Raw genomic sequence first — 18811 nt, 5'->3', positions numbered from 1 at the left:
AACGGGCATGTTGGCGATAGCGGGGATAGAGAACTCACATAGAGTCTTCTCGGCCATAGCATTCAGAATGGATGGTGCTGAGCTAATGGGTTCGGTTGCCGGCAGAGGGATGGAAGGAGAATCAACAAGGAGTTGGGCCTTCCTTAGAAGTGCCTCCAGATTCTTGGTGAAATTTGTCGACAAGTTGAAAGCAGTCATACACTATCATATTTTCAACCACATTAGGAGAAAATAAGCAGAGTTATCCTACATGAGCAATGGCTACTACATAGATATATCATCGTGAACATGTTCTAATAGATTCTTTTAACTAGTACCATCCTCAATAATGGTGCCATAAATGCTTGTTGGTATTTTTTAACATTTATAGAATAATCTGCAAGTGCAAGGATATACCATCGTAGCATTTCACCCCAAAGTATTTAGGGTATTGTGATTTATTTTTTCCCTAGGGAAGGCATAGGTGTAAAAGTCTCTATGAGGTACATGAACAAGATAACATACTATATAATATACCAAAGTTCATAGCAGGGTTAAACCATAAAAATTGGGATAGTGTGAGACACACACCAACCAATCTTAGGAATGAATTAAAGAATAAAGAATAAAACCTAAATAGGAGCAAGTATACAAGAATCCTAGTGTTGTTATGCAAAGATTAGCTAGTAATCATACAAACACATGATTAGGACTTAGTTGTATGCACCCAGGAACCTGGGGAGACCAATTGAGCACTGGTCTGCCAGCAAGCATGAAAGGCAATTTAGACTCCTACACTGTACCTAAACATGGAGGGATTACAAGGGATGGATAGGGCTATCACCGCCTGCCACCTACCCATCAATAGTGGAGCACAGTCATAAACTTTTAGCTTAGACACCACGCAACGCTACTGATTACTACTCTATCATCGGCCAGGAACTTCTATCTTCATCATGAGTCCTCTACTACAGCATCCATTATAAGAACGGATGATGAACTACCACTGTAGATTAGATCAACTATCCTAAATGTTGATGGTAGATAACAAACATTATAAACCATCAATATAACATGTAGAAGGGCATGAAAGTAATCACCAACATAGGTTTAGGGATTTAAACTAACAAATTCAATGAATTTTGGTCTATATGTGTTTTCTGCAGGGTTTATTTAGAAAAATGTCATGGTGGACCTATATGTTAGAATTAATCATGCTTAATTGTGGCATAAACAACTCTAGAAGGTTCTAGAAGACACCACACCATGGTGGAGGGACAGAGACTACCAGGTGGAGCCGGTCGGTCCCCACTTGTCAGCCCCTCCTTTGAATATCGTTTCTCCATAGCCTCTTAGGTTGCATCTATGCCATCCATTCAAGTTGGTTTGATCTGAGGGCTTAGAATTGACACTCCAGCCAATATATACTAGCCCCTACCACCCCCTAAGGCATTACACCCTGATCAAGTCATTTGAGAAGACAGAAACCATAATCATCCTAGAGCACCACCTTATTCTAGGGCATAGCTAGCTAGGCTAGGTCTAGAGGGAGGCAATCTTCACATGGATTCCCGATCTTGTCAAGAGCGTGGCTTGGTATAGTCCTTGTACCCCTCTCTCATTTGTATCTATCATTACTTTTATATGTTTGCTGCAATTGTTATGACAATGTTCTTCATATCATTCATGTTCCTAGTTATAATGCTCATTGTTTACTTTGATTATATACTTAGTATAGTTAGATTAGCATTATGTTTAAGTATAAGTTCATATAGCACTCTCTCCAAAGTACAAGGGGTGAGTGGTCAATATTGTGTAAGCATGGTGCTTATACGTTGTTTATCTGCAGATGCACCCTACATTCTGGGCCATGTAATATATCATGGATGTGATACTCCCATTGAGTCCTTTATAGTCCACTCCCCAAATATAAGACAAAGTAGGATCTAGTTACAAAGGAAGACAAGCTCTATTCTTAATCTTCCTTAGTAATATCCCTTATGCGTAGATATAAAGTTGGTCTTAACCATGATTACTAAATGTAATTGCACTAATCAATGTATGTTTTGACTTGTAATTAAGAATGACTTAGGAATTATTCCTCTAATATTCTACTTAGCCATGCTAATGCCATAGAAAGGAGTACTCTGAGTGATTAATTATCATTTATCAATACTTATCATATACATTTATCTCATGACTTACACCTATTGTGAGTGGAAGTTGGTCATGGTTAATCTCTCCATCTTGCATATAAGCTATCAATATACTCCAACTGTCCATCCTTCCCTATGGTAAAAATATAAATAACAATACTTGGAATACTACTGGGTGAAATGCTACAATGGTATATTATCTGTGCGCTTGAAGATCCCTTTCATTCATACATTTATTGTTCCAAGTCACAAGTAAATACCAATAAGCATTTCTGGCATCGTTGCTAAAGATTAAATTCAAAACCTTGTTCTTAGTAGCAACATTAAGAAATGCCAACAAGTATTTCTAGCGCCGTTGCCGGGGAAGGTAGCTAGGTAGAAGGAAATATTGATAAACTTATACTTCTTGATGTGATCAAGAAAACCATTTACCCCTACTCATGTAGGACTACCCTTGTTCTGTCTACTTTTATATCTTATGTAGGGTAATGTATGACTGGTTTTGACCTTCTGACAAACTATGTTGAAGATCCAGAAGCATTAATCAGGAGAACTAGAGCCAAACTCAAGAAAGTCTCAGCTTTAGAATTAGAAGACAACCAGATAAGGCAAAGCTTCACACCAGATTTTGAAGCCATGGCTGACAACACTCCTGAATTCTCTGCTCCAACTACGGCCAACATCCATACAGGACTAGCGGTCAATGTCGGAGACAATGGATTTGAGCTCAAGCTAGCTCTCATCAACATGGTGCCAGCTATAAAGTTTTGTGGAAAGGCACATGAAGATGCGAGTACTCATCTCCAACACTTCCTAGAGATCTACAGCACTTTCACCATCAAGGGAGTATCCAAAGATGCCATACTACTTTGTGTCTTTCCATTCTCACTTCTAGAGAAGGCGAAGCAATGGTTCTATGCCAATAAAGAAAGAAATACTACATGGGATAACTGCTCCACTGCCTTCTTAGCAAAGTTCTTTCCCACGGGCAAGACCAATGCTCTGCATGGAAGAATTTCAAGTTTTTAGCAGCAACACGGTGAATCTGTCCCTGAGGCATGGGACCACTTTCAAGACTACATATCAGAATGTCCTCATCATGGGATGGAGAATTGGCTACTCACACAGACATTCTACCATGGGTTGACTAATAGTACCCATGAGAACATGGATGCTGCTACTAGAGGTGCTTTCTTATCACTCACAGTTCTAGGTGCAATAGTTCTCGTGGAGAAGATGTCCTCCAACCAAGGCTAGAATGAGGAACGTCTTTAAACCCACAAGAAAGGTAGGGGTATGCATCAACTTAAGGAGGTAGACATGCTATCTGCCAAGATGGATCTGCTCATGAAGAAGCTCGAAGACTGAGCTAGTCAGAAGTAAGAAGTCATGGACATTCATGATTACCGCATGATATGTGAAGAGTGTGGAAACACTGGGCATTTAAGGAGCAACTATCCTGAAACCCATGAGGATGTGAACTTTGTTAACAGTAGCTACTTTCATCCTCAATAGAATCAAGGATGGAATTAGTAACAAAGGCCGATCTACCAAGGTAACTCTCAAGGTAATAATAATTTTAATAATCAACCACCCTTGAGAGAATTAATTTCTGGCCAAGCTAAAATAATGGAGGGCATATCTAGAAAACTAGCTTCCAATGATAAAATCTTAGAAAACATAAATAAAAGAATGGATAGTTTCTCCTCTACCATTAAGAACCAACATAGCTTTAATAACATGATAGAATCACAAATAGCTCACCTAGCGGCTACTGAGCCTTCTACCGAGAAAGGTAAGATTCTGGAGCAACCAAAAGATCTAGAAACTGCAAATCTTGTCAATATTCACAATGCAGCATACTACTATATACAACCATCGATGGGAAGGTGGATAGACTATTCCTTACTTGAAAAGAAAGGTGATTTAGGAAGACCTGTCATCTATATCACCATTGGACCTCATATTTTCCAAGAAGCTGTTTGTGACTTCAGAGCAAGTGTCAACATAATGCCAAGGGTAATCTATGATAAAATTAATGGAGATATTTTGTTGTACACAAATATGCATTTGCAGCTTGTAGATCAGTCACTCTGCTACCCTAAGGGAATTCTTGAAGATGCCATAGTTTGAGTGGGACAATCCTATGCAATGTTTTCCTAAACGGTAAACGGTCTTTACATGGTCGCCCTTCGTTTAGCGTTTAGACTATTTACACGGTGTTTAAACGAAGTTAAACGATCTAAACGGTTTTGTACTTTAAAAAACATATAATTATATATGTGCATGTAAAAAATCAAGTATTCTAGCATTTATACATATTTATCCGAGTAAAAATCAATTATTTTGGTATGTATATATATTTATGCATGTGAAAAGAACCAAATATAGATATTTATGCACGTAACATATCAAGTGTACACATTTATAAATATAATAAACTTAAGTATACAAATTTATCCATACAAAACTAAACTAGATTTACCTCGTGTTCGCCTAAACGGCCGTTTAAACTAGCTGTTTAGCCCGTTTAATGTTGTTTATCTCTGTTCCGTTTAGGCCAGTTTTCCTATTTTTTTACCGTTTAAACGGTCAACAGTTTAATTTCTGTTTACCCCCTAAACAAAATAGTTTACCACCTGTTTACTGTTTAGGGCCGTTTTCCTATTTTTTGACTATTTAAACGGTCAACAGTTTAATTTCTGTTTACCCCCTAAACAAAATAGTTTACCACCATTTACCGTTTACTGGCTATTTAAACGGTCGTTTAATCCATTTAGGCAAACACTGATCCTATGTTCCCAGTAGACTTTGTGGTTTTGGAAACAGGTGGAGATATAAGGGCACCCATTATCTTAGGCCTGACCTTTCCTACACACCACAAAAGTCATCATCTACATGGACAGTGCAAGATCTGCTTCACAATCAAGGATAAAAAGGAGAAGTTTTCTTTCAAGAATCGTATCTTGCAATCTCCTGATCATCCACAAACTCTATACTTGCCCGAAAGAGACAACTAGTAAACAAGAAGAAGAACATCCAAAGAAGAAGGAAGAACAAGGCTAGGTAGCCACAAGAAGAATCAGTCAATGTGATCAACACAATCTGATCAGAGTACGACCACCTTCCTCGCTTCACCATCCCTTACCAAGGAGGACGATCCTAGAGTACCCACGGTCGAGTGTACCATTGGATAAAGAATCTTCCACAACACCTTCTATGACATCGGATCAGGTGTCAATATAATGTCAAAGGTAATGTATAAATACTTATTCGGTGATAAACCTTTGTTCCCTACATATATGGAACTGCAGATGGCAGACCAATCAATTCGATTTCCGGAGAGAATAGCAAAAGATATCATGGTAAGAATACAAGATCACTATGTCCTTGCTGATTTCATGGTTCTAGACATGGGAGAAGAAGGAGAAGATGTACCTATCTTCCACGGAAAACCGTTCCTCAACACTACCAACGCGATCATCTACATTGGATCTGGACAAGTCCACTTCCAATTTCTAGGAGAAAAGGTACGCTGCTTGATGTAGACTAGGCCCAATCTTCTGATAGGTATGATAGCATCGATTGGTGGAGACTCAACAATCACGATCTAGGCTTCGAACAAAGATAGATTCAGACTACCACAACCATTACACCACTGCTCCGTTGGTTATCAACCACGCGAACGCGATTGACCTCGCCGAGAAGGCTTTCCTGCAAGCGAATCGAGAACACAAGCAAGAACGGGATGAACACAATCTAAAATTGCAAATAAATATGAGGCTTATGATAATGAGAAGGAGTGCAAGTCTTTATTCAAAAGGACTAATTACCACTAGGCGAACAAGATCAAGAATTAGGGGCCCTAGGTTCACAGCAAGCAGCCTTGGCAGCACAGTTGCAGCAAAACGATGTTTGTCTCACGAGGAAATCAAGAACTAAACAAAACCCAAACCCTAAGGAGAGTGACGGCTGCTATTTATAGAGTCTTGGGTCACCCCCCTGGACGCGCCCCGTAATGGGCCCAAACACGATTCACTGGTCCAACAGACCAAAAGACGGTATCGTAGCACCCTAGGGAGATTCTGGATGCTAACTTGTTTTGACGATTCCTATTGATTCCAAAGGGATTTTGATATGAGACCACCTGCATTAGCTTCCTTATCAAATTAGCTTTCCATCCATATGTGGATTGATGAAAACTGGAGTCTGGATGCGTCCTGGATGACCAGTTTAAGGTAGACTGGTCTTGGAGGACGAGGCTAGACTCGAACTTGAGTTGCTTTGGGCCTCCACCTCGGGGACTCGAACTGAATTAGCCTCGGGCCTCCTTCTTGACTTGGACACCCTTGCTGGCCTCCTACCCCTCCTAACTATGCGCCAAACATGGTCATAAAAATGGGTGTCATGTCCTCATCATCCTCCCCTTCTTGATGAAAAGTCGTCCTCGGCGTCGATTTTGTTTGAAGTCGATCCTGCACAACATGAGGACAAACGAGGTTTCCAAAATAATGGGAGTGGACAATGTTGTGAGAAAGAATATGACCTCATGTCTAGGTTTGTACATGTCTTGTCCTACAAACATGTATTCTGCTCAATTGAAATACACACGATCTTTGCCAATACTATCCTATAAAAGATTAGTACTAACAAGAAACATATGCTCCCCTTCTTTGGATTCCACTTGTGTTCAAAAAGCAAAACTAGAGGAATATGGCATAACAATAGTGTTGATTTTACTGTCCTCTAGTTGATCATGACTTTGCACAACAAAAGGAGAATTCAGATTTGTACAAATGTAAACTCGTTGTATCAAATATTGTCCTTGGTTGTTATATTTGCCAAAAACATGATATGTATGTCTAGAGAACCATGGCAAATCAGTATATACATAAAGTTTCTCCTCTAAAGAACTAAGATTACACAGAACATCAAATTCAATGTAACCCAAAGTATTTAAAGAAGACAACAATTTTAGCTCATCAACTTCACTAGCATTACGAATAACAAGTCTATTTTCAGCACAAGTGCTCGATTTCAGCACACATATAGCATGATCATTCTTCAATGATTGCATGGGAATAACATAAATATCATCATGCAAGTCATCTTCATCACAAGAAACATCAAGCAAATCATCTTGTGACAAAGGTAAATCAAGCGAAGGCTCCACTAAATTTTGCTCTATCATAGCATGATTGGTGGAAAAATTCAGCACATCAAGAGAACTCTTACCTTCCATGAGTTTAACATTGTGGGCATTACCTTTGCTCTCATGTTCAGCAGGAGTAATAGTTGATGGTTCTGAATTTTCATATGAGGCTATGAGCTCCTTATTTTCTTCCATGTCATCCTCTCGCTTATGTACATTATCCTACAAAAGGTTAGTCATAGCAAGAGGAATAACAACAGACCCTTCCTCTAAATAGTGCACCTCAGCATATGAAGTCAAAACAGGAGGTGGATTAACAAAGGTTTCTCGCATAAGGAGTTTCATATCATTCCATGTTTGAGGTTTGTTAGAAGGATCTAAAGACTCCCACCAAGATAAAGTAGAATGTCGCAAAACACTAGTTGTATTTTTTACCTTCCTCCTTGGACACATAAAGCGAGTAGCAAATATGTTATCTATGGCAATTTCCCACTCCATGTACTCATCAGCACCTATACCATCATAAGTCGGTGGATATGAACAACCTATCATTGTTAGAATCAAACAAGAAAACACACAAGTATGTATTTTTCTATCACCTACTATAGAATGTGGTCAAGGAGTAAAGTCACACACTCTCAAGCATCTTACCACAGTCTTACAAGTGTTCTTACCAAAGCAACAAGCGGTGCAATCGGTCGATGACTATGATACCAGTTGTAGCTTGAGTGTAACAGTTGCAAGGCGAACCTGTACTTGGTTAGAAGAAAGTGGAGCTTGGACAGGCACAATATAGTAGCAAGGAATAGCAATAATTTAATTTAGAAATTACAAGATTAAAAAGTAGTCCCAAGCTAGTCTATGTCGCCAGCCTAGACTCGTCCTGGACCTAGTTCAACAAGCAACAATATCTTAGCACAAGGACTAAACAGGATGCAATCACTTCTAATTTTTTTTTCACCTTCCTTTTTCTTTTGGTGCGGCTTTTTTTTCTTTTTTTGCACCTCTTTGCCTTTTGCATTACCTTGTTTTTATCTTTTTTTATAATAACAGAATGTGCCACAAGACAAGTGCTCGTAGATCTTCTACCTTCCATGCACCAAGCAGTAAATCTTCTTTTTTTAGATGCACAAAACCTCAACGCTAATCAGTCTAAAACACGCATGCGTGGCTGACACAAGCTATGGCAAAATCTGGACTTTCCTTTCTTGTGGAAAACATGACTGAGAAGAACACAGGAACAAGCTATCCCAAATATCTAGACTTTCCTTTCTAAATCAATATCGCCCAAAGAAACAATGGGGATGGAACATGACCATGCACAAGGATTATAGTTTCAGTCTCTCACGTAGAAGGAAATTCTCTCCCATGTTTTTGTTTTGTTTTATTTGTTGACCAAAGATAGGAAACAACACACCAGAAACACTAGAAAGATGGAGAGAATCAATCTGTTGGACGTCACACAAGGAAAACAAAACCTGACACTAGAAACATAGTAGAATTAGGTTAGCCACTATAGTAGAATTAGGTTAGCCACTATATATATTCACCATGCATCCACACAGATGCACATCTTGATTTGATTGCATGACTCAACTCTCATTGGATCTGAGGTTTGACTTTACAATATATGTATTGCAAGTATGCTCTTTAATGCTTTCTCCACTCCTATGAGCTCCACATAAGCCCTAGTTGTAGGGGAAGAAAGGCATAACATCACTATTGTCCTTGGTGAGGATCCACAAATACCACATATATTGAGAGACTTGAGAGTGTCATACAATAGAAGCTCTGAGTTTGATTTTGAAAACCCATAAAAACCCTAGAATAATAGTTGACCAATGAACTTGAGACATAGTGCTTGACTTGATCATTCTGTCTTTCAATTGCTCAAGACCCAAGTGAAGGCCAAGTAGGATCTAGTTACAAAGGAAAACAAGCTCTATTCTTAATCTTCCTTAGTAATATCCCTTATGCGTAGATATAAAGTTGGTCTTAACCATGATTACTAAGTGTAATTGCACTAATCAATGTATGCTTTGACTTGTAATTAAGAATGACTTAGGAATTATTCATCTAATATTCTACTTAGTCATGCTAATGCCATAGAAAGGAGTACTCTGAGTGATTAATTATAATTTATCATTACTTATCATATACATTTATCTCATGACTTACTCATGTTATGAGTGGAAATTGGTCATGGTTAATCTCTGCATCTTGCATATAACCTATCACTATATTCCAACTGCCCGTCCTTCCATCTTGCATATAACCTATCAATATAAATAACTGATACCTAGAATACTCCTAGGTGAAATGCTACAATGGTATATTATCTATGCGCTTGCAAATCCTTTTCATTCATACACTTATTCTTCCAAGTCACAAGTAAATACCAATAAGCATTTCTGGCGTCATTGCTAAAGATTAAATTCAAAACCTTGTTCTTAGTAGCGACGTTAAGAAATGCCAACACTAAACAAGTATATTGCATAACTGATTGAGCATAGAGACTCATATGCTAACCTAATAGCAAATGAACTGAGCTCCAAATCATAAGCAAAACAATAATAGACTTAGAACAAGGCCATAAGGGAGCCGATGATATTAGTCAGTACCAAGCAACTTTGAGATGTCCAAGCTCTCCAACAAAACTCTAGCCTAGCTCCAAATACTACAAAGGAAAATTACAAGAGTAGAGAGGGAGAGAGGCTTCAAGTGTGGTGTGTGTGAATGGGGGGAGCCTCTTCCTCTACTTATACTAGTGGGATGGTCGGTTGCCTGAATGAATATTCCCATGATCCATGCACAACCACCTTGCGGAGTTACGAGGAGTCCCCATGTGTGAGCTAGAGGCTTGCTGTGTGGCTAGGGGGTCGGTCGACCCCTAGGGTCAGCCAATCCTAGGTAGCACCTCTCGCGCAACCGACTTCATCAGTGGTGGCTGGCAGGTGGGTCCCCTGCATGATTCTCGATGTTGGGCTCTAAATGCTCTCTTGTAGCTCTGGTTTGTGGGCCCTTTCCCCCTTGTGCTCACGTTGGCTGATTTTTTGTTGTGTTCTACTATACTTTGAGAATGTCTTTTGTGTTATTGGGTCCTGCAAAATGCTTATTCTCCAACACATGTGGAAATAGGTTAATATAAATAAATTAGGGAAAATTATGTTCTTACCCCTGTCCCGTAAGCTAATTGTGATTTTGCCCTTACTTTTTTAACATTGTGTTTTTACCCCTATTATTTTGAACTGAATGGTCCATTTGCCCCTACTTCTGACGTCTATCAGATGGACATGGATTAAATGAATTAAAAAATTATAAATCTAAAAAACAAAGGCCAAATGACCATAGTGCCCCTTATCCTTATATCCTCATCCCAAACGCATGGGGCGTCGTCGCTCGCATTGGGCTTGGGCAGTGGCTTTTCTAGCGGCGTCTATAGAAGGACCAAAGGGGAGGGGAGGCCATGACTCCAGGTTCAGGGCACTAGGGAGGGGCTGCTTCCAAGGCGCTGGGGCTGCCTCCAGGCCATGACTCCAAGGTGCAGGCGTGGCCTTCGTCTAGGCGTGGGGAGGCCACGGTGCCCAGCCCGTGGGTCATCTTCTTCCTCTAGGCACCCGGCTTTGTGGCTACAGGGGCACACACGGAGAGCCCCATGCCTTGTGGATATCCTGCTCAGCACACGACACTCAGGACACCTCTTGGACACTGGATCTTTCGAATCGATCAACATGGAAGAGCAAAGGTGGTTTCAGCAAACCCTAACCCTATGTATTGTTCTTTTGTTGCTAGAGTGACTGCATTATTGATAGTTTGAGTTAGATTAGCTAACCACATACTACTTGCTATGGTTTGTAGGCCAAATCATAGGGGTATACTGGCTTGTTGTTAGACTTTGATCTTTTTTTAGTTTGCCGGACAATGCGCCAAAGTCATGGCAGTAGGGTAAAACTTTGCCAACTAAAGTTGTTGATGACATACATAGCTTTGGGCTGCTTCAGTTGATTGGTTTCATGGCTGAGCATTGCATGTGGGGTTCTAAGCAATACATAACCTTATGGCATGATCTAGAAAATGACTCATTTGAGATCAAAACTGATGAACATCTTTTAGAGTGGTTTGTACTCAATGTAGACAAGGGGGTAGCTTTCATCAATGCCTAGATAAATGATTTTGATGGGCCATTGCAGTTTTCACCAACCAAACAGTAGGTGTCATCCTAGTGTGAGGAGTAGAGTACACCTAATTGAGGGGAGCACAAATGAGGGAGCCAACACAAATGAGGGAGGCACCATAAATGAGAGAGCCACCACAAATGATGATGAGGGGGTAGGAGATGATGATAAGAGCATATTTTCTGATAGCAGCTATGACACTGATTTAGCTGCATCATCTGACTCTAATGATGATTACTCTGACCTAGAGTTTGATCCTAATGGTCAAATAGTTGATGACGTTGATGAGTATGATGCTCCCAAGTTTTCATATGATCCTGACAATCCATGCATTGATGTAAATGTGGTGTTCCCAGATGTGGATCAGTGCAAGTTTACAGTTACACATCATGCTATCTTGCATGACCATGCTTTTAACATTGTGAAAAAAGATCAAGAAAGATTTAGAGCCATATGCAAGAGAGCTGATAAGGGTTGTAAGTGGACTTTTTTGCATCTATAAGCAAGAAGTACATTGGATGAAAGGTAATTTGGTCCTCTTTCCATCATGTTGTGTATTGACTTGAGATGTAATTTGCTAACAAGATGTCGGATTGTCATTATTGTGTTGTAGGTGAAGACAAGTGGACCAAAGCACACTAGTGGTTCTTTCAACAAGTGTGGTCAGTCCATGGCCTCAAACAGATGGGTTTGTGATAGAGTTGTGGACTTATTGCAAGATGACCCTGAAATGGGTCCAAAGGAATTGCAAGATGAGTTAAAAAAGAAGTACTCGGTGGATGTTCCATATGATAGAGTTTATAGAGGAAAGATGAGAGCACTTGATATCATATATGGGAAGTGGGAAGATTGTTATGACTTGATTCCTACTTATCAAGCTAAGCTTCTAAGGTTAGTGCCTGGTAGTGTTGTTGAACTAGGAGACTGAGGAGCACAATGGCCATGTATGTTTCATGAGATTCTTTGTTGCTCTAAAGCCATGCATTGATGGGTTTTTACAAGGATGCAGACCATATATTGCCATGGATGCAACTCACTTGACAGGTAGGTCAAGAGGTCAGTTGGCTATAGCTGTTGCAGTAGATGGTCACAATCGCTTGTTCCCAGTGCCATATGGGGTGATTGAGATCGAGTCTAAAGAAAGTTGGACTTGGTTTGTCGAAAACTTGAAAAAAGCAATTGGTACTCTTCCAGGTGTGTTCATATGGCTACTATTTGCCTATTTCCCTTCAAGTTTAAATTGTTGTTACCTAACATATGTCAATTATATGTCACATAGGTTTGGTCATCAGTACAGATGTAGGCAAGGGAATTGAAGTTGTTGTTGAAGATGTCTATCTAGGAGTTGAGCATAGAGAGTGTATGAGGCACTTGTGGAAGAACATGAAGAAAAGTTATAGTGGCACTCTTTATGGGAAGAATATGTGGGCAGCTACCAAGAGCTTCACAACTGATAAGTTCAACTTCTTCATGAGGAACATAGAAGAGAAGGATCCAGGGGCACTTGAGTGGTTGGATGAGAACCATCCATACATATGGAGTAGAAGCAAAGTCTCAGAAGACTGCAAGGTAGATTACATCAACAGTAACCTTTCTGAGAGTTTCAATAGTTAGGTGTCAAAAACAAAGGAATATCAAATTGAGGAAATGCATGACAAGATAAGACAAATGATCATCAAGAAATTTGTCTTGAGATCAAAGAATGCTAGAAAGATGACTAGAAAAATAATCCCAGATATCATCAAAGATATGAATGCTAAATCCAAGGCCATTAAGGACCATGATGTCTTAATTTGTGGGCCTAGAAAAGCAGGAGTGACTAGTCAACAGATTTAGGCATATAGTTAACATTGAATTGAAGACATGTACTTGTAGGCCTTGGAAAGTGACTGGAAAGCCTTATAGCCATGCTCTAGCTTTCATTGCAAAGCTTACTAGAGAGGTACAAATGGATGACTTTGTCCATGAATACTTCTCTATTGAAAGGTTGAGAAAGGCATATGTAGGTACTTTCATTCCAATGACATCCAAAGACTTGTGGCCACATGTTGACTTAGGCTACAAAATCCATAAGCCTAAATTGAGAAGGAAACCTAGGAGACCTAAAGTCTAGGTTCAAGGCATATGATGAGGTTAGCAGTAGTAAGAAAAGAAGATTATGTTCTAAGTGCAATGAACCAGGGCACCTAGCCAAGACTTGCTAAGGAGGTCTCACTGCTAGTCAAAAGAGAAGGTTCAATTCTTCACAACATGGATCACAAGAGGACAACCCCAACCTAAAGTAAGTCATGGTGTACTACTTATTTCTCGATCTATAGCCATTGCTAATTTTTAGATCATGTTTCTTCTCTTTTTATTGCAAATGAAACTATGAGGGGGAGGACGAGAGGAAGAGATAGGGGAAGAGGAAGGGGAAGAGAGTTAGGAGCGAACAACAATGACCCAATGTAAGTCATGGCTAATATTGGTGCTCACTTGTAATTATGGCATGATCTGATAATAGCTAATTTTGAAATCATGTTTCCTCTCTTTTAGTGCAAGTTCTACCGAGAGGGGTAGGATGAGAGGAAGGGGAAGGGGAAGAGGAAGAGGAAGATAATCAAGAGAGGGCAGCAATGACCCAATGTAAGTTATGGTTGTATTAGTCTACTTATTTGTTGTTGTAATCATTACAAACCAACCAACGCTCTTCAGTCCAAGTTCTATGAATAGAGGTACAAGAAGGGGACAAGGAGGGTGGTGAACAAGAGGAACAACAGGAAGGCTAGCTAGTTTGTTAGGTCTCTAGGTGGTCCTTGAATAAGATGCTTGTGGCTTTTGTGCACATGTTCATATGGTGCAAACTTGTTGCTTTTGTGGATATGGTGACATGTTGCAGACTTGTAGCTTTTTTGGAAATGTTCACATGGTGTATGTGAGACTTTGAAATGTGATATGGACATGTATCTCTATGATTGTTGTCATGTGTTTTATATGTGAATCGTATTGTTGTCATTATGTTATCAAAATATTGCCAAGGTGCTACCGAAAATTTGAATATTTTTTCAACATCAATTCTAAATGGAAATAATTGTAAGTCGTGCCAAATATATTTGAGCAAAGATAAATGTCTAATTCCCAAATTAGGGTTAAAATCACAAATAGGCTTAACAAACAGGGGCAAAATCAGAAGGGTATTTCTGTCCTTTTGTACAAAATTTAACACCATTGGGGGAGGATGACGGAATAGGGGCAAAGTGCTGCTTTGTTTTGAAATCATAGGGGTAAATTCACAAAGTCAAAAAACAAGGGTAAAATCACAATTTCAAAACAAAACAGGGGTAAAAACGCAGGAGCCCTAATAAAATATGTGAGTAGGACATGCTAGTTCTTTATTTCTATCTTATTTGGCAGTCGGATTTGGCCTGTAAGGACTACCAACAATAAGTTAGGACAAGGTTTTGCGTTGGTTGACCCATTGGAAAAAAGTTGATATTGGGGATGGCTCTATGCCTAGGCTAATGTTTATTAATCAAAATTTGAAATCCAATTATAGAGTTTAGCTAATCAAGCTTCTCAAAGAATATGTTGATTGTTTTGCATGCAATTGTACCGAGATGCTTAGACTGAGCCGCGAGCTTGTTGAGCATCAGCTTTCCGTTAAACCTAGATTTAGGCCTCACAAACAACACTCGCATTTTTCAACTCTACAATTTACAGCCACATTAAATAGGAGATTAATAGGTTGTTGGAAGTGAGGTTTGTTAGACCAAGCAGCTATGCGGAGTGGGTCTCTAATATTGTGCCCATTGAGAATTTTTTTTTGGAAAGCTACGGGTTTGCATTAATTTTAGAGATCTTAATAGAACCACTCCAAAACACACTACTAGAATCAACAAGTTCCCCTATGGTTTATTCTTTCCCTACCATTTTTAAGAACCCTAGGGAAAAATGTTTCCCTAGGGTTAGATGACAAAAACCATAGGGAAACTGCTCTTTCCCTAGGAAATTCACATTTTTGTCAGGACGGATTGAAAGGAGGCTGAGTGAGCCACACTAGCGCCTAGGTGTCTTGTTTCCCTAGGAAATAGATAGAATTCCTAGGGAAGTGCTGAACCCAAACCCTACCTCCTGTAAAATTGTCTGTCACAATTTCTTGGCATCGCCCACGGTTTCCTTCACGCTGCCCACATCTCTCTACTCTCTCCAAACCCTCCATGCCACGTGGAGCACTCCGTCAACACCTGAGCTCACCATAGGATGCAGGCCACTATAGCTCCCACCAAGCTCACTGAGGGCCATGCTCTCCACATGCTGCCCCGCCGCTCCCTCCTCGCGCCAAACGCCGCTGCAAACTCCACGCGCCACCGCATGGAGCACACTACCGTAGCTCCCTCCAACCTCCATGCTATAGCTCCCTCCCACTTCCACATCACATGGTGTCCTCTCTATTATGTAGTTGGCATGTAGCTTTGAACTCTATCTAGGAGCTAGATTTTCATGTAGTCAACTCTTCAACTAGATTGAAATTTTATATGTGGTGAAGTTTGAACAATAGTCTGAAATGTGAGATGACTATCCTATTCATATAGCCAATATCCTTATTACTGATGCTTTAGGACATTGGGTTATTAGTTTTCATGATGGTAATGCTGGTTGTAATCAAAATTTTATGGCCAAAGTGGATGCATCCAAAATGACTTTTATAGGTCCTCGATAGTTTGGGCGCTGTCGCTAGGTCAAAACCATAGCAAGCATGTAGTTCAAGTCGGTGTCAAAGTATGAGGTCTCTGGTGGCTTAGGTGGATTTAGGAAGACAAGAATCACATAGAGAAGATGCAATAGTTTATGCTAGTTCAGGCCAATTCGGTCCCTACGTCTAGCAGCTCATGATCCTTATACACAATTGCACCCAAAATCTAGGGGGTTACAATAGAGTGTAAAGGAAAACGATTTGGTAGGGGGTTTAGCTCGGTGCTAATCCTAAGGTTGCCTCACTGCCAGTGGAGTCTCCCCGTTGTTAGAGAGGAAGGAGATGGTGGGATGCGGAGGAGGAGGGTCCCTCGGTGCCCCTCTCTAGGTTGCCTTGCTCTCAGTGCATAGCAGAGGCAAATGGAATGGAAGGGAGTCTCTGGTCATCGAACTCACATCCTCCCTCCTCTAGGTCTGACCTTATCCCTTATATAATGAGATAGGTCAAGTACAAGGCAGTTTGAGGGTTCTAGTCTATGGTCTATGAGCGTTGGAGTCTAGGAGGGCCTTGCAATGGTGCGTCGTGGACCGTCGAGGTGTCTTGGAGCCTGAAGGAGCCTAGGCATCATCCGGCTGCTCTATTCTAACACTCTGTGTGTCACACGGTGTTGACTTGTCTGGCCTCCCCTAGGTGAGACCTTCTAGAGACTTCTTGGTGGTGAAGGAGGCTAGCTCTAGGGGCTGATGTGCGGGCCCAGAAGCCCCTAAGCCCCTAGAGGCCATGGGAAGCTTGGTCTTCTTATGTCATGCCTCGGACATGACCCTATCAGAGGAGCATTGGTGGGGCATGCCTAAGGAGTGATGCCAAGGAGCCCCTAGGCATCAGATAGCCTGAGGCTTGTCTTGTGCTTGGACTTTGGCTGCAACAGTTAGCTAGGGCAGGAGCCAAGGGCCAGTAGATCAGGGAGCCCAAGGCTTGGGGAAGCCCTCAAGCCCTAGGCAGAAGCTATGGTTGACTCAAGCTTGGCCAAATCTCTTTGCCAGAGGGTGCACGAGAGCGTGCCCAATGGGCATAGCCCCCGAGCACCCGGGCGATCCTAAAGGGGTTAGTTGGGGGGGTCTTCTTCATTCGAGAACCATTAGACCCAAGGCTTAACATACCTATATGTTAGGATCTCATCAGGAGCCCCTAAGCCATTCGTGGCCTCACCTGGCAGTGATGGTGATGAAGGGTTGAATTCAATCTTCTAGTGACCGACCCTCCTTGGTGGGGAAGGGTTCCACTAGCGATAGTGTTGTGCCTTGCTAGGGGGCCCTCTTCTCCAATGTGATGGATGGTGCTTGGTTGTCGAGGCCGAGCGAAGATGATGTTGATCCCTTCATGAGTCTATGTCGCATGTATCTTTGACTCATGTGAGGGCTTAGTAAGCTTGTCTGGGAGTTCGCCGACCATAGGCTCGGGGGTGCTCTCCTTTCTTATCAGGAGCCTGATGTGGGCTAGGTGATCAAAAGCGCTCAGGCTCTAGCTTGTGGCCATCTGATCATCTAGAGGTCCATGCCCTTCTGAGGGCTACAATAACAAGGTCCTGATCCTCTTGAGCCTGCCTTCTAGGGTTGACCCTTTGTAGCCATAGATTGGCAAAGTGGGAGTGCACTAATGGCTCTGACAGAGGCCCTTGTTGGGCCCACTACTCAGTGGCTCCTGACCCAACTCTATGGAGTTGGTTGCCTTTTGGGGGACGTGCCACCTGAGCGCCCATTGGTCAGGGGGGGGGTAGGCTACTATGTCTAGGGAGCTTCTAGGTGCATCCCATCCGCTGATGCCTTGCGCAAGCGGTTGATGGCGTTTGGGCCATCATGCCTAGTGGAGGAGTTATGACATGCGCGTGTGCCCCTACATCATCCCACCTCATCTAGGGAAATGGGATGTTAGGGCCACATGGAGCAAATCTGGTGGAGGAGGAGAGGAGATGATCATGAGGTCAAGGGGCCAACCCTATGCTGACTAGAAGCGGTTTTTGCCGCCATGTTGTAATCAAGTCATTCCCAATTGATGAAATGAAATTACTTTCGTGTGTAATCCCTTTTTCTCTTGAGTCATGATCAAAGGCTTGATCCCTCATTGAGCTAGGATGTTATGATGATGGCCTTGTTGGCCAAGATTGCCATGCCCATGCTGCTAGTGGGTAAGTCCATGAGAACCCCAGGTTTACAGTTGTTCCGTTCCCCGGTCATGTCCCCCAGAGGGGATATCCTCAGCTTCCTGACTGAGTCACTTGTATAGTTCCCAAGCCCATCTATCGGCACTTATGAGCTCGCTACCTCCCTCATTAGGTCACCATGAGCAACTCTAGGTCAGTACTCGAACAACGCTCGTATAGACGGTCAGGGCACTTTTGAGCGGCCTGGCTACAGCCGCATGGGCTCATCTCCTGATTGACCCTCACACTTTTAGTTGCTTTGGGCGACCTTGAAGCCTGGTGGGCTGACCTTGAACCCTTGGTGATGCCCCTACTAGGGGGGCCCTGGACCTGACATGTAGTGGGGTGGAATGATCCGATGAAGGATTAGGAGATAGGCAAATAGCTACAAAGAAAATGGAATGGACACAAGAGAGGGGAAAGAGGACATAGTTGGTAACACAATGGCCGAGGCTGCTCTGTTTGCACCTTGTCATC

At 41.6% G+C, this 18811-nt stretch overlaps 1 protein-coding gene and 1 non-coding gene across 2 annotated transcripts; one reads left to right on the top strand and one right to left on the bottom strand.

The window, feature by feature from the left end:
• Window positions 1–3132: 3132 nt before the first annotated feature.
• LOC136490320 (small nucleolar RNA R71) lies at window positions 3133–3241 on the bottom strand. Its single transcript, XR_010767609.1, has one exon. It is a non-coding gene; the product is annotated as a small nucleolar RNA R71 (small nucleolar RNA).
• An 8222-nt stretch (window positions 3242–11463) lies between these two features.
• Window positions 11464–13076, top strand: LOC136488811 (uncharacterized). Its single transcript, XM_066485621.1, has 4 exons — window positions 11464–11883; window positions 12076–12353; window positions 12472–12656; window positions 12742–13076. The coding sequence occupies exons 1-4, from the start codon at window positions 11464–11466 to the stop codon at window positions 13074–13076; spliced, it is 1218 nt and encodes a 405-aa protein (XP_066341718.1).
• Window positions 13077–18811: the final 5735 nt, after the last annotated feature.

The sequence above is a fragment of the Miscanthus floridulus genome, chromosome 10 (genome assembly GCF_019320115.1).
Source record: "Miscanthus floridulus cultivar M001 chromosome 10, ASM1932011v1, whole genome shotgun sequence".
NCBI lineage: Eukaryota > Viridiplantae > Streptophyta > Magnoliopsida > Poales > Poaceae > Miscanthus > Miscanthus floridulus.
This window is presented reverse-complemented; position numbering and strand designations above follow the sequence as displayed.

Bases quoted from the DNA above. Each gene is read 5' to 3' on its own strand.
- LOC136488811 (XM_066485621.1), top strand. From the start codon at position 11,464: ATGGGCCATTGCAGTTTTCACCAACCAAACAGTAGGTGTCATCCTAGT. The intron at 11,884-12,075 runs GTGAAAAAAGAT...ATTGTGTTGTAG, and splicing joins ATGACCATGCTTTTAACATT to GTGAAGACAAGTGGACCAAA. The intron at 12,354-12,471 runs GTTAGTGCCTGG...ACAAGGATGCAG, and splicing joins TATCAAGCTAAGCTTCTAAG to ACCATATATTGCCATGGATG.